At 41.1% G+C, this 15585-nt stretch overlaps 1 protein-coding gene across 4 annotated transcripts in view; it reads left to right on the top strand.

The window, feature by feature from the left end:
• The window catches only part of EXT2 (exostosin glycosyltransferase 2), a 79937-nt gene that overhangs the window by 50297 nt on the left and 14055 nt on the right, over window positions 1-15585 (top strand). For all 4 annotated transcript variants that reach the window (XR_014567094.1, XM_083750532.1, XM_083750530.1 and 1 more), the window contains one exon: window positions 9052-9218. Coding sequence is in view for 3 of the 4 variants with exons in the window: in XM_083750532.1 (XP_083606658.1) it covers window positions 9052-9218 (167 nt within the window). In the remaining variant the exon portion in view is untranslated. The remainder of the gene's footprint in view (window positions 1-9051; window positions 9219-15585) is intronic.

Below are 15585 nucleotides of genomic sequence, written 5' to 3'. Positions count from 1 at the left end.
GTTGTTCTCCAGAGTTCCTGAGTGTTGCTGATTCTGGCAGGGCTTGCATCTGGCCTCTAAATTAATTGCATCTGGATGCAAGCTCTGCTAATCGTAGAACAATCAGGAGACCACTTTTAAGGTTCCTGATTGTTCCTTAAGAGCCACAGCTTTACCTGCACCACAGTTGATGTCATATACAATGTTGACTTGGAGGAAATTGCCTCATGAGCCAAATTAGGACCACTGCTGTGCCTAACTAGGTCTGTGGTACCAAGGCTTCACATACCTGCCTTAACAGCTTAAGCACAATATTCTTTGGAGCCTACTTTTGACCGTACTATTGAGAAAGGAGAAGTATTTTTTTGTCATTGTCCATCAGTTGTGGAACTCTGTTAAGAACGCTGTGAAAGTTGAAGCCTTTGAAAAACATTGTGGATACTGTACTTCACTGTTTAATGGCTTTTAGTGCCCAGATATTAAGTAGATGCGCAGTAATGTGAATTCCTAATTGTAATTTAATTTCAGTATAACCATCTTGAGAAAAAGCAGAATAGAAATTAAAATACAGTGGTTCAAGGCACAAGTATACTTGATTCTATAACTCCACAAATTATTTCTCTTCCCTTGTCTCCTTTTAAACAAGTTATGCAACTTCCATGTTCAGATTTTCAAAATCACAAAGTAGATCACTTACTTGGCAAGTTGTGAAATATTACTATAAAAGGAAAATATGCACTTAAAATAAAATATTGGGTGCTGCTCTGTTCAGCTATTAAGTCAAAAGCAACCACAGACTGTTTGCCAATGGAAGTTTTCCTTCCCTGCCAGACCATACTCATGAAAATACTGACCAATTGTTTAAAAGCTAGGCTTCATCTCATGAATGACTCTGGTGTGCCAGTGCTTATTGCTTTTCCAAGCCCCATTTGTTACCTTCAGTTCTCACTTCATTGTACTCTTGTTCTTCTAAATAGAGCAAATCCTACCAAAATTTAACAGCGAACCTTTTCATGAACTTTAATGTCAGTATATTTCAAATGTCCCATGAAATTACTGCTTAGACCCTAGAATGTTGTATGCCATCTCAACCAAACTGCATGTTCATCTACCAGTGATGAGTAAATGTTAATTGACGGTTAGTGAATTTCACTTTTTTGCTTTGAGGTAATAGAATTATCAAGTGTATAATTGAACATGTCATTTCTGCATGAAGCCTGATTTTGCTGAACTTCCCATTGCTTGAAATTCTCTAGAATCTAAATGCATTCTCAAAGTCAGAATGTTTAACCCAGGGATGCAGGCCTCTAGGACACTGTCAGGCCATGCCCCCTCACCAGCACTCTCTTTGAGTGCTTTTGCCTGGCCGAATGTGCCCTTGAACTCTGTTAATGCCTCTTGCTTGCCTGGATGGAAGGAAGGAAGGTGTGTGTGTGTGTGTGTGTGTGTGTGTGTGTGTGTGTGTAAAAACCTCTGGCTTTTGCATGGCTGAAATTTAGTCTACTGTATAAAAGTAAGAGTTTCATCTGTTATTCTTCTACCATATGCTTCTGGGCCTGATCACTTTTATCTCTGGCCACACATGCCACTGGCATGTGGCCCCTGGTAGGTCACCCATGAGTAACTGTGGCCCTCAGGTTGCCAGGTTTCCACAGCTAATTTAACATGTGATCCTTTCTCAGTATACATTAAATTGTGAGAAGTGGTGTTACAGGGAACCAAGCAGAGGGCCTTCTCGGTAGCCGTGCCCGCCCCGTGGAATGCCTTCCCATCAGATGTCAAGGAATAAACAGCCACCTGTCTTTTAGAAGACATCTGAAGGCAGCCCTGTATAGGGAAGTTTTAAATGTTTGATGTTTTACGGTGTCTGATGTTTTAATTTGTTGGGATCCGCCCAGAGTGTTTGGGGCAACCCAATCAGATGTGTGGCATATAAATTATTATTATTATTACTATTACTATTACTATTATTATTTAAAAAATAGAAATGTGTGTTTCTTTCTTAAGATCTGTTTTGAACATATATTTCCATTCCAATAAACTAAGCAATAAAACGTACATGTACCAATATATATTCCAACGTTTCTTGACATATTGCCCTTTGGTATAATATGCATGTGCCACATAACTTTGTGTGCAGAAAATGAAGGATGCAGTTTAAGAGGTTGAGGAAGGGGAGGTATTGACCTCTAGTAGTAGTAGATGCCACCAAGCAGTGCTGGGTGGTATATCAAATGAAATTTTCACCTTAGAAATCCACAGTATGTACAGGGGGCATACTGTGACCTGTTTGCTGAGTACTTAAAGGATAATTCCTTGTAGTTACTTCAGCCTGAATGCTAAAATTGTGCAGTGCAGTCTGGGAGCCGCTCAGAGCACTGTGCAGTCCTGTTTTGTGGTACATGTTTTGATTGCTATGGCATGAGGACAAAGACAAGGTGATTAGAAGGGTCCAGAATTATGTACTAGCACATTGTTCCTCTTGGCTTATTACATCTAACAGAAGGGGCTGACTGCCTGGGTCCACAAATGAAAGTGATGAAATACTCCATGTTTGGTGTGGTCCCAGCTACCTTTAGAATGGGCAGTTACAAGGTCACGTCTAAAGAGAGCCTCCCTGAATTCTAAGTATTGCAAAAAGTACTGACTGGCTGTGAAAAAGCCCCTCTTCAGTAAAGTGCACAAGTGGCTGCTTGTCAGCTCCAAGCTCTTTTGGAAGATTATTTGAATCCGTTTTAACCTGAATCCCTGATTGTGAACTGCTTTTACAGCACTTGAGTGCTGAGAGTACAGGTTATAATGGCCTACAACGAATAAACCCTGTGGCCTATTGTGCTTGCTTATGGATCTCTAGTCAAAGACAGTCAAAGCTAAAGTGATCGCACCAGCCATAACTTGCTGAGTAACCATGGATTGGATATGCTGCCAAGCTAGGAGGAAGATGGAGTAACTTGCTGCCCACTCTTCCCTTCCACACTTGAGCATATGCCTTGAACCTGCTACACTCCAGTTTTCTTGGCGAAGAAGTCACTGACTGCCTACTGCTGTTCACCAGAACTTCTCAGAATCATTGGTCAGCTTGGGATAAAGAAAAGGGCATGGCATGTTGCCCCTTCTCCGCAGCCCAGACCAAGCTCCACCAATTGCTTTAGGAGTGGAGATTTATTTAGGGGTCCATCCTCCTCCAGTGCTCTCTCCTTTTTGTTTGTTTCTTTCTAGCAACTGGACAAAAGAATAGTGAAGGAGTATGGGATCCGGATCCGGATCCCTCTCTTTGTGTTTCTTGAGGAAGAGAAGTTGTGTGAGGGAAGTTAGAAGTAGGTGGGGGTTCATATCTTCATATCTTCATACATGTGTGTTTCCACTTTCTATTTATATAAATAAAAACATGCACTTTATTTCTAGTATTTTGAGCTATTGTGCTTTTAGTGTGTCAAAGAAATAGAATACTAGAAATGATTTGGGGTAGAAAGGGGTTGATTGTGTGAACACTGATTGATCAGTTGATTACTGGTCAGCTTTATCTGATGCATGTAGTTCATAGATACTGAAATATTTTCCATTTGGGTGAAATATTTTTGTACCTTTGAATAAAAGAAGCCCATCTGAAGCTTTGTTATAAAATGTATAAGTGTCCTGCCTCTTGAGAGCAGAACAATCATTGGGTTTCTTAAGCTCGCATGGCTTCTTATCATCTCTCCCCTGTGTGTAAATGTTCGTTTATTTAATCCTGAGATTTGGATGAAGCCAAATTATTTGATAGCAAAATTGTCATGGCCAAGTAGTATTTCACTATTTTTAAACTTAAAACTCTGTTCATTGTAGCAGATCATTATATAACCCTTTTTCATTGATATACTGTTGAAAATATATTAAGTTGTTGACATGAAAAATAATTGGCCCTGAAGGTCATAGGTTTGTTTCCTTACTGAGACTTAGTTATTTAGCTTTACTTTCTAATAGGTATGTATTTTAATAACTTTCTTATGTGACCGCCAGCTACCCCCTTCATCTATGTATTTTTAACACTTGGATAGGTTGTGGAATGTCCTGGTCTGCTGTCGAGGGGTTTAATTTAATTTGTTTTAATTCAAATGCATACAGTTCGTTCCACCTAGCTCTTTGGTAGGATAGCAGAACTTGGTTTCACTAAGTCTTTCATTCAGTCTGTCTATTACGGCTCCTAATCCTTGGACTTCAAAGCTTCTGCCATTTATAGCCTATTAAAGCCAGGAAGTTTCTGATGGATTAGGACAAGGAATGAGTTTGAAGTTAGTAATGCACACCGCTGTCAACGATAAGGTCTAGTTTATTACCCTACGGTAGTATCTGCACATTTATGGCTATTCTCTTTTAATTGGTTATAGTAAAGCTGGGACCATTAACCTGGTTGAGTATCAAATGCAGGATATCCTGGCCAGTGCTGTATAGGGAACACATTTCTGGCTTTGAGCAAAGTCAGGTACGTTTTCTGTTATTTGAACCAGTTGTATTTTTGATATACATTAATGGGAACTAGAAAGAGAACATCAAAGGTAATTTTTGCTCATGATGGCCCTACAGTAAATTCAGATTTGAAATTGGCTCTTAATATTGGCTACTGCATTGGTATAAAGGCAGTTAGCTTATCCACCTCTCCCCACAATTCCCCATTGATGGCCCCATAGTAACTGTATAAATTCATCTCTATGTATTACCAATTCGTAACTTGGTTGTATAATAAAAAATATTGTAAGCCTTTGCTACAGGCTTACAAAAATTAAAGAGAAATAAAATGAACTCATGCCAGTGTTCACTTTAAGAGTGTAAAGTTACAGGCAAGTTTGAAGCCCCCACCCTAGTATCTCAATGACTACCTGACATTTCTGAAGTGTGCTTCTTCTGTTTTATTTTAAAATGAAACAATACTAACAAACATGTTGCAAGATTGTAAATCATGTAAATTGAAGTCAGGCATAATGTTGTGTGACATAGCATGAAACTATTAATTGCACAAAATCTAGAACTTGTGCTCTGCCACCTTGGTCCTTAGAAGCCCAGGGAGCTATAATTGTAGTAAAATCCAGAAATTAATAAAAACAGGTTGTTTCCATTAACAAAGGTAGCAACGCTAGACTCCCAGCTCAAGAATTGGTTTCTGAATAAAGAATCAGGAGGACCTTTCTGAGCTGTATCGGGTGCAGCTGCAACCTAAGGTCTACTGCATTCTTACAATTCAAAGATCTTTCCAATCTGGGTTCAGGCCTGGCTAAGGAACTGAGTCAGCCTTGGTCACCCTGATGAATGACCTTTGCAGAGTGCAGGGCAGGGGGAGTGTGACATTGCACCTGCTTCTTGATGTCTTCTTGGCATTTGATCCCTTCAACCATGGTATTGTCTTGGACCAGCTCTAGGGAATGAGAACTGGGGGCACTGTATTACAGTGGCTCCAATCCTACCTCCACGACCGAGTCCAGAGCGTAGCATTTGTAGAGTGCCTTTCTGGCCCCTGGCAGCTACATTCTGGGGTATCGCAGGGGACTATCTTATCTATGATGCTATTTAATATCTACATGAAGCCGTTGGGAAGTGGTCGTTGGGAGTTTCAGGGCAAGGTGCTATCAGGGTGCTGATGACACTCAGCTCAGTTTCTCCATAACATCTGAATCATCCATGGAGAAATGGATGAGGGTTAGAAAAGTTGAGCTTGAATCATGACAAGACACTGGCAGTGTGGATGAGTAGCTCCATTGTCTGAGAAATTGGTCAGTTGCCTGCCCTGGATGGGGTTGCACTCCCCTCTGTAGGAGCAGGTTCACAGTCTGAGTTGCTTCTGGATCTATCTGCCACTGGATGTTCAGGTAGCCTCAGTAGCTATAAGCACCTTTTACCAACTGTGGGTGGTTCCACCGCTACAGCCATTCCTCATCCAGGAAAGCCTTCCCACCATATTTCATGCACTAGTTACTTCAGGACTAGATTATTGCAGTGCACTCTTATGTGGGACTTCCTTCACAATTAATCTGGAAGCTGCAGTTAGTGCAGAATGCTGCAGCACAATTGCTGACAGGAGTGAGGCCTTGTCAGCATATACACTTATGCTCAGAGATCTGCACTGGTTTCCAATTTGCTACCGGACCAAGTTTAGTGTATAAAGCCCATAACGAGTTGGAACTACTTTACCTATGAGGTCGCCTTGTGCCCACTCGACCACTTTGATCAGCAGAATTGGCACTACTACAGGTGCCCCGTAACACCTGTTCTACATTTAAAAGAACTTGATCATTTAGTGTGGCAGTGTCCACACTTTGCAACAATTTTAATCTGTTTTAGTATTTTAACTTTTGTATGTTTTAAAGTAGGGTTGTACATTTTTCTTGATTTTACTGCTTTATCTTTGGAGGGGTGTTTTGTTTTTGTTTTGTTAGTTTTAAAAAAACCCAATCAAGTGTTGTATCAATTTTATGAAATAAATAAATAAAATAATAAATGATTCCAAAAGTGTCAGCTTACAAGTATCAAATCTTTCAGAAAACCATAAATGCTCTCTCACTGGAGTATTAAAGAGCCTTTGAGGGCTATTGGCTGCATGTATGTAAATAGATAGATAGTCATCATTAGCAGAGTGTTCAGTGTGTAAGGAGGATTGTCGGCTGAGCCAGAGTGCCAACAAATGCATATGACTTGCACATAGGATATTAATTTTAAAAAAGAGACTGCTTGGAAGCTTTGCAGTGTTATAGGAGAAACTGATGTTTTTCACTTAGTCTGCATTTGCTAAAATAAATATTGTGGTCTAAATGTCTGCTGCTAGAAATATTTGTGTAGGCAGAAACATTATTATAATTCTCCCTTCTTATCCAATAACTTTTCATTAACATTTAACTCTAAACTGATGGTTTTTATGCTCAGGAAATTATGCAGAGTGGGTAAAAGTTACAATGTTAAGAGTTGATCTCGTTTCCACTGCTATTGCCACACAACGTGAAATTGCTGTCATCTCTGTAGCATCCTCACTTCACTATTGGTAGTTATACCTATGTGACCTATGTTTAGATAACACACGAATCTCTAACACAGTTTATTCCTGCTCCTTAGCAATGCTGACAGTAGAAGGATATTAATTTAGTGAACTGACCTCTATTTAGATGCAGTGCAAAAAATAAAAAATAAAAACGTTTCCTGCTTCAAGCTGAAATGATGCACAACCTGCTAAAGATGGATATCTATCTGTCTGTCCCAACCTTCCCTTAAAGAACGTGTGGGGTGACACATCTGGCCTTAGCCTGTTTCTTCGGTAAAACTAAACTAAGATAGTGCCTTAGGTCACCTGGTTCAGTAAACAGGATCTGTCTGTTAATGTCTTGCAATTGTTTGGAGTTAAGGAAATATACAAAAACATACACACATTAAATTATCTACTACTGAGAGTGACTAGAATTTTTGTTTAGGTAATGAACTTATATTTAGGTCATCACAGTGTCACAGAACATGGCTCTAGAAAGCCACCATTTCCTCCCCTCATCTTCTCTTGTCTCTCACTAGATACTCACATGGCTCCGTTCCTCTTCCATCTCATCTGATTCATACCTAGCCTTTTCTGGAGTGTATACCTTATTGCCCTTCTCTTAGCTTGCGTGTATTTGTGTACACACAAAGTGTGTGTTCTGCCACTGAACCAAGGCCTCACTAAGAGTGCTAGTAAGAATTAATTATATAAAACATTTTTTAGTTTTAACAAGGGCCACCTTGGAGTAGGAAACTGAAATGATTATATTTCCAAAACCTCTCACTCTGTATTTCTTGTTTCTTTTGCTCATCTGGGCCAATTCCGCCTTTCTTAAAACCCCTCCAAGGTAAACTTTCTTTTCATAGTTGTTTAGTGTGGTTTGGAAAGGGGTACAGTTTTCCTAAGGAAGCTGTCTCAGGTATTATGTTTGGATGCCAGCATCTGATGTGTGCAGAACTTTATACGTTCTTTTGGAGTACTCTGTAAACCATGAAATCAGACTCTCCTAGCAGTGAAAATGGACATCTGACCATAATCTCTATCAACTGTTTTTTCAGGAAACAGAGATGTTTTATGTACATCTCTTTTATGTGTACCTACTAATACCATATGATGTCAGTCACAGAACAGTTAAAGGGATCTCTTAGGCCTGATATCAGTGCCGCAGTACTAAGATCAGAGAGACCGTCTCCTTGTGAGTAAAAGGCAGGAGAGGAATCTCTTGTCTGGTCTTAGTGCTAAGCACCACAGTGCCATGATTGGCAATGAGCCCTCTGCCTGCCTTTTCTGTAAAGTGCAGGCAGAGGGTTCTTTCCAGTTACCCACTTCTCCCAGATCTGGAGTGGAGAGGGCTGGGTGTGCTGAGTGAGTTACTGACCTGCTTGCCTCCAACATCAGTGTTGGAGTGCATGTATGAGTGTTAGAAAGTGCTGAGTGCTTGGTATCTGGTGCATGTGTATTTGTAACAAAGGGAAGATAGAGTTACATACTTTTTCCCCCTTTTGGGGGGGGGGTTGTCCCATCTACTTTTGCCCCATCAGTCGTTGGAATGTGTGCATGCAAACACACACACACACACACAGAGAGAGAGAGAGAGAGGTATGGGTTCCCCACCCCTGTATTAAATAATGATGTATGTTCTTACTGCTAGTAGTATTCAAAGTTGTACCTGTTTCTCAAGGTTATCTGAATTAATTGGAGTGTCGGAATACATTGGATGAAGTTCAGTGTTGTGCAGTTATAAATGTTGTATCAGTGCAAGCATATCAGCTTCCCAGACAAAATTATTCCCTCTCCCCTCTCACCGCATGCTGTTCTGGGGTTCTCCCACAGCCATTTGTGAGAAGAGGAGAGGGGAGAATGGTCCCATTGTGCAAGCAGACACCCATGCGTAGGGCTTCCACTGACAGGGTTTGTCAAGTGAATCCCTCCCATAGTTTAATTGTCCTGCTGTACTCATGGCCTAGTACATCCATAGAGCACAAGGACTTGGTTGGGGGATGGGGGGGGGGAGATGTAATAAAACTGCAGATGAGATACAGCAAAAATGCAAATAAAATCTTAGATTTTGTTCTTCTTCACAGAAACTGTTTGGCCTAAAGTTCGAGTGCCACTAAAGGTTGTACGGACCACAGAAAACAAGTTGAGTAACCGCTTCTTCCCCTATAATGAGATTGAAACGGAAGCAGTGTTGGCCATTGATGATGACATAATCATGTTGACATCAGATGAGCTGCAGTTTGGTTATGAGGTAAGACGGCTTCTGCTTTTTGCATGACTTTAGTTGATTGAGTTAAATGCTTCTGGGGACAAATCCTCAGCTAAAATGTTCTTAACCTTCAAGTAGTGCCATGATGCATAATCAGCATAAAGTTCTTGCAGCTATCCAGGAAATGTTGTTAATCTTCAGAAAATATTATCTTTGCATTTTGCTGCCCTTGCTCCCCAGCATGGAGGGAGGATTAGTTATAGTTCTTTTCCAACTCATATGCAAGGTTAGCACATAAAGATGTGTGCCAGAGAGCCTGAAAGATGAAACTCTTGGACAGAAGCAGAGGGGAAACTATATTTGAATTTCTCTCATGATGCTTTTTGGGGATTTCCAAAACCTGTCTTTCTGTGTTGTCCGTTTAGTCTTCTCCTATAAGCAAAAGTTTGTCTACAGCACATTGGATGATTATTATGACATAGGCCTCCCCAAAATGCTCTCAGGACAGCTTAACATAAAATAGAAACAAATTAAATATACAATAACCATAGGAATGATACCATAAAATATGAAGCAGCATAAAAGTAAGTCAAGAGCAGAAAATAAAACAGCACATTCCACAACCAGGATGCTACCACTGAAAAGGCCCTATAACCACCTGCCACATCCTACCTGGCAGGAGTCCCTGGAGAAGGGATTCGAAGATCCTGGAGTAACTGCTACAGCTATTACTAGCCCTCATCCAACCCACTACTATGTCTAGATACTGGTCTAGGGCTTGCATGGCCACACAACAAATTTCCTAAAGATCATCCCCAACAGCTTCATATTGGGGGTGTGAGTGTGCCCAGCAGTACTTCACAACGCAGCTGCCTTTGGCAATCACCCAGTACCATTCTCTGAAACAAACCCCATAGATAGGAGCCAGACCACAGAGTCTGTCCAGGATGATGCCGTCAAAAGGGACTAAGAGATAAACCAGAAGCAACAGGGTCGCACTCCCCTTATTCTTATCTCAATAAAGGTCATCAATCAAGGTGACCAAGAGCAGTGCAGTCCTGTCACCAGGCCTGAACACAAACTGATAAAAGGTATAGAAAATCTGTATAACTTACAACCCTATTGAGACTCTTCTCCCCAAAAAAGAACATTAGCATCCAGGTGGTAGCCAGGATGAGCAAAGATCGAGAGAGTACGTGCTGATTGCATTGTTGCCAGTACCTGTTGGCAGTGCTGTTGGCAGTGTCATCAGGCCACATTAATTTTGTGGTGCCCTCCAAGGGTGTAAGGTTCACCACTCCTGGAGTTCAGCATTGTGGAGGCTATAGAAATCAAAGAAGTTGACAGTGCTGAACATTACAGAATAATTTAGGAAAAGTCATTGGGTTTGGCTGGAAGTTGAAGGTGTGAGAGGAGAAGATGAAGTCATGTCAGAAAGCTTGTTTTCCCTTTAAGTGTGCAGGGTTGTTTTTTTAATAAGAGGGGGATATTATTTTAAGTGGCAGAGAGGGGAATGATATAGTCTAGATTCTCAAATAAGGAACTAAGAAAGAATTAGAAAGGAGTGGGTGAAATAACAGTAAAGGTAAAGGTAAAGGTACCCCTGCCCATACGGGCCAGTCTTGACAGACTCTGGGGTTGTGCGCCCATCTCACTTAAGAGGCCAGGGGCCAGCGCTGTCCGGAGACACTTCCGGGTCACGTGGCCAGCATGACATCGCTGCTCTGGCGAGCCAGAGCCGCACACAGAAACGCCGTTTACCTTCCCGCTGGTAAGCGGTCCCTATTTATCTACTTGCACCCGGAGATGCTTTCGAACTGCTAGGTTGGCAGGCGCTGGGACCGAGCAGCGGGAGCGCACCCCGCCGCAGGGATTCCAACTGCCGACCTTTCGATCGGCAAGTCCTAGGCGCTGAGGCTTTAACCCACAGCGCCACCTGCGTCCCAAAATAACAGTAGCTTAGTACAAAAGTACTCTTTAGATTTTTCTCCATAATCAAGAAGAATAAACTTAAGACAGTTGACATTATATGAAGTTGGTTTGACAATTGACATACTGACTTAAACAATAATAAAATATATGTGGAAAAAAGAGATTTAAGTATGCCATATGTGTCTCCAGACAGGGAGGTTCTCCCATGGGAATTAGCAGTTATATGAGCAGCCAAGCTTATATTTTCTTCTTTTGGGGAAACATGGAGGATGGAAGGTTACACTCAAACAGGAGTGTGGACAAGTACAGAACAGCTGTGTATTCACAATGGAAGGCTAGACAAATGAACATGTTGCCTGCTCTGGTTCAGAACACACCAGGAAGAAGGACAGAGGATAAGTTTTCCTTTGACACACAAGCTTTCAGAAAGAAGAGAGATCCTGACATGGGACTGCTTTCAAATAAGCAGTTTCCTTGGGCAAGTCTCCAAGAGGACTGTGGCATGTTGGTTTGAATAGACTTGGCTAAATAATCTCATGTGTCTGGACTGCTGGCAAAGGGCATGGTCAGCTGTAATCTGGGGAATTGGCTGGAATATCTGTATATGCATTGTTTTTGTGTACTTGAAGAATTCGCATTTTAAGTGTGGCTTAGATTCGGTAAATCAAAACTTACAACAAATTGTAATAATTATAGACCATTTAGGAGAGGAGGATTTAAAGGTGAAATTTGTTAAGAAAAATCTGGGAGAATGCAAAAACCATCAGTGACTTGACAGGCCAAATGCCTATTGTTGAAATAGAAAGGTCTCCACAAGGTGGCAAAAAGCCATAAAGAAGGGCGCAAAATAAGCCCCCTAAGGAAGCCCACTATGAACGTGCTCTGATGTGTCCCAACCAGCCATATATCTGATGTTGGGGCTCGGAGGACCTTGGACATGGGCAGGAGGAAGCTGCAGCTCATATTTCACTTTAAACGTAAGAACATCAGAAATTATACCAAACACGCACTGACCACTCTTTCCGTATATAGATCACTTCACAGTGGCTCATGTTAAAGAGGCTAAGTTAGTTTCTCAAGGCAATACAGTGATTCAGTGACTGAACTGGGGATCTGTAACCCCCAGTCCCACATTTGAACTTCAGGGTCCATTTTACCTAGTTTGCCTGACTTATGTTGGCCAGATGCTTGGATTGTGGAACTGCCTGAATAACAGCCTGGATAGTCTTTGTGTGAGTTTGCTGCCATTTGGATAGAGCTTCCTCTGATTTGGCAGACACATCTGAGTCTTGCAAAAGCTGTTTTTCTCTTAGTGTGTTTAAAATAGTAATAATCATAACAGCCACCAATTTATAGAATAATTCTAGAATCCAGGGCAATGCCATACATGTGGGATAGAAAAGAGCCCTAAAACATATCTGTTTTAGCACAACCATGCTAATTTTTAATATTAACCGGGGGTGGGGTTGGGGAACTGAATCAAACGTCCAGAATGTGGCAGTTCCTTTTTTATGCTGTTTCCTCTATAAGAGCATGAGGGGAAGTGTGTATAAATGCAGTTCCTACCTTCAACCCGCAAATCAGTGACTGCAGATCAATCTTCCCTGGGCCAGAGTGTCTTTGACTTGCTTGACAGGCCTGAGCTGGCTACCAGATGTTTAACTTGTCCTCAGCCTGTGGTAATTTATTTATCTGTTTATGTATTTCACCAAGAAAGTATCTGTTGCATTTCTGAGCAGTTTGCAAGGGAATTCTGAGGGAACAGTAGCAACATATAATGTTACCAGGAGGGTTTCTTTTTTAAGTGTCTTGCTTCAGTCAGGAGAAACATTTGGAAACGTGATGTTGGGAACGTTCTTCCTCTGCTTATTCTCCAGACCTTGTTTAAACATGTGGCTGAACTTTCTAGCAGCACAGACTTGTCTGGCTGTATCGATTAGGCTCTTTTTATAAAAAGAAGAAGAGAAGGGGGGGGCTTACTTTGATCTCTGTACACTTTCAGCCATAAAAATTAAAGTAACACTCAAAAGTGTCAGACATTTTTTTTACTTGTTAAAAGTGAACTATTAGGGTCCCTAATGATTTATTGCATGGTGCAAAACTACTGAAGCAAGAGCAATATAGCCCCTATGTGCTGTTTAATTTAAGGAGGCATGCGAATATCTACGGCTCTGTGACTTGAAGTGGAAGCTTTGTGAGAAGTAAGAGGACAGCTTTTCAGCATTGTGTTGACAGAAGTACTGACAGATAGTGTTCTGTACTCTTAAACAGTTAGGACTATACAACATTTCTACCCATTCATCAGCTGTTTCTGTTCCCCTTACAAGAAAGATAAAAGCAAAAGAGCAAAGAAATGTAACATGGATTCAGCTGAACATAATTTTTGAAAATGAAGGCGAAGCAGACCAGTCTTGCTCTAAACCACATTTTTCATTTTCAACCTTCATGCAGCTGGAAGCTACCTTTCTTTAACCATGACGTGGTTGTGTTTAAAATTTGTTTCTTTGTGTCCCAAAATATACATTTAATAACAGTTGTAGTGCTTATGAATCTCTCTGTTTATCTCTCTGTGTTGGGAATTGCTGGTCTTGTGTTCTGTGTGAGAAGCCAGTGGTTTCAGCTCTGCCTGCTTCTGTCCACTGCTGAAAAAGAGGGATAACTCTTGCTTGTTCTTGTAGCCCAGCTTGCTTGTAAAACCAACACACAGGGGGCGACAGGCATGCTAAGCTCCACCCCATCACCGTGACCATATTCCTTGTCCAAGACTTAGAAGGCAAGGAGATCCTCATGCGCTCATGGCATCTCCCCACAGAGTTTAGAACCCTGAAAGAGCCATGGTGGTGATAAGGGGGAACTTACTGTGCTCATCCCTGCTTCCTTATCTGAATAGAATGCCTGAAGCAGGCTTATGTTTCACATTGATGATAAATGCTAAGTGCCTGTTGAGGCTGAGCAAAGATTTCTGCTCTTCTTGCTGTTTAAGGTTTAACTTGGCACACTTCCTGTATATTCATAGAAAAACAAGTCAGGCGTGGGGCAAAGCCAAAGTGTGTCAGCTAGGTATGGAAAAATGTTTGGCTGCTGCTGTTGTCGTTTTTACCTAGTTCTAATGCTCTTCAACATGTAGTTGCTGGACTTACACTTTGCCATACTTCTGCTACGGTAATAAAAACGAGCACTATGTCCTATATGAGCAACAGCTGTTTTCCCTATTAATCTAAAGTTTAGACTCAAAACTTTCCTATGAGTATATTTTCTTAACTGTTCATAGAAGAATGTATGCTGTCTTCAACATATGAGCATGTGATTACCTTTATATGTGGTCACCAGTTAGCAATAAAACAGAGACTAAGACTGCCTTTATCACCCATTCTAGCTCAATCTTTGTGCATTTCTGGTCATGAAACTGTGGTTTGGAGGCAAGGAATGTGATGTCTGAATGGAACCTGGGTTTTGCCTCTGTTCCTAACTTAGAAGTAGTAAATAGCCCATCCTTTCGGGAGCCTCTCATTTCTTCCCCATCATTGTATTATACCTAAGTATGTTTTGGGTGCTGCAGAGCAGAAGAAAGGTGGAACAACTCCAGCATTTTAGTAATTTTAAGATAATTTATGAATAAGTCAGTTTATAAGCTATACTACAGGCCTCCTTATATTTCAAAGCTAAATTAGACTAGCTTTATCATATACAAGCAACTTGTATAATTTTTCTGAAATAATATAATTTAGCATGATAAACCTTAAAATGTTTTTATTTCAATTTCACTGCCTGGTTCCTTCCTCTGCTTCCATTTAATAGACATACTTCAGTTTACATCAGAGTATTGTGATGTTCTTAGTCTCTAATACATGCACTGTGCCAGTCAGCTGAAACTGCCTTCACAGCTGAGCCTGCCTATTTTCAGCTTTCTTTCCCAATCTCTCTTTAACCATTATCTCTTCTCTTCCCCTACAGCTGTCCTTTTCAACCCTCCCCCACCCCCCAAGTTTTCCCCTTAAGTTTCCTGTCTGGCCTCTCATGATCTGATCTGCCTTTATGGCACAACACTTCTGCACTGGTAGGTGCAAAGAGTCGCAAACTCAGTGACTCTGTAGCAACACTTCTGCAGGGCAAAGAAAAGGATGGGACATCATTGAGACTGCAAGGAGAGCTGCTCCCCATTTTGCATTATAGGTCTGTCCATAGGGTCAGAAATAAGGGACTGATGCTAGATCCTTGGACAAGGCCAACAAAATAAAAAATAAGGGTAGAGAAGAGGGGAAAGCCACCAAAATAATGTTTGAAAAATGTTTGGGAAATGAAACCAGGCCAGGTTTGAGCTGTGAAACCCCAGATTCTGTGGCACAAATGTATGACTGACAGCGTTAAAAGCAGGGAGAAAGAAGGAACCAAAGAGCAGAAAGACAGGGTGAGAATCTTTGGGTTTGACAAGTAAGATTCTTGTGTAAAATTCTTGTGCATTTTCATCAGAACTGTC

Source organism: Podarcis gaigeae, assembly GCF_964106915.1.
Source record: "Podarcis gaigeae genome assembly, chromosome: 1".
Classification (NCBI taxonomy): Eukaryota; Metazoa; Chordata; class Lepidosauria; order Squamata; family Lacertidae; genus Podarcis; species Podarcis gaigeae.
This window is presented reverse-complemented; position numbering and strand designations above follow the sequence as displayed.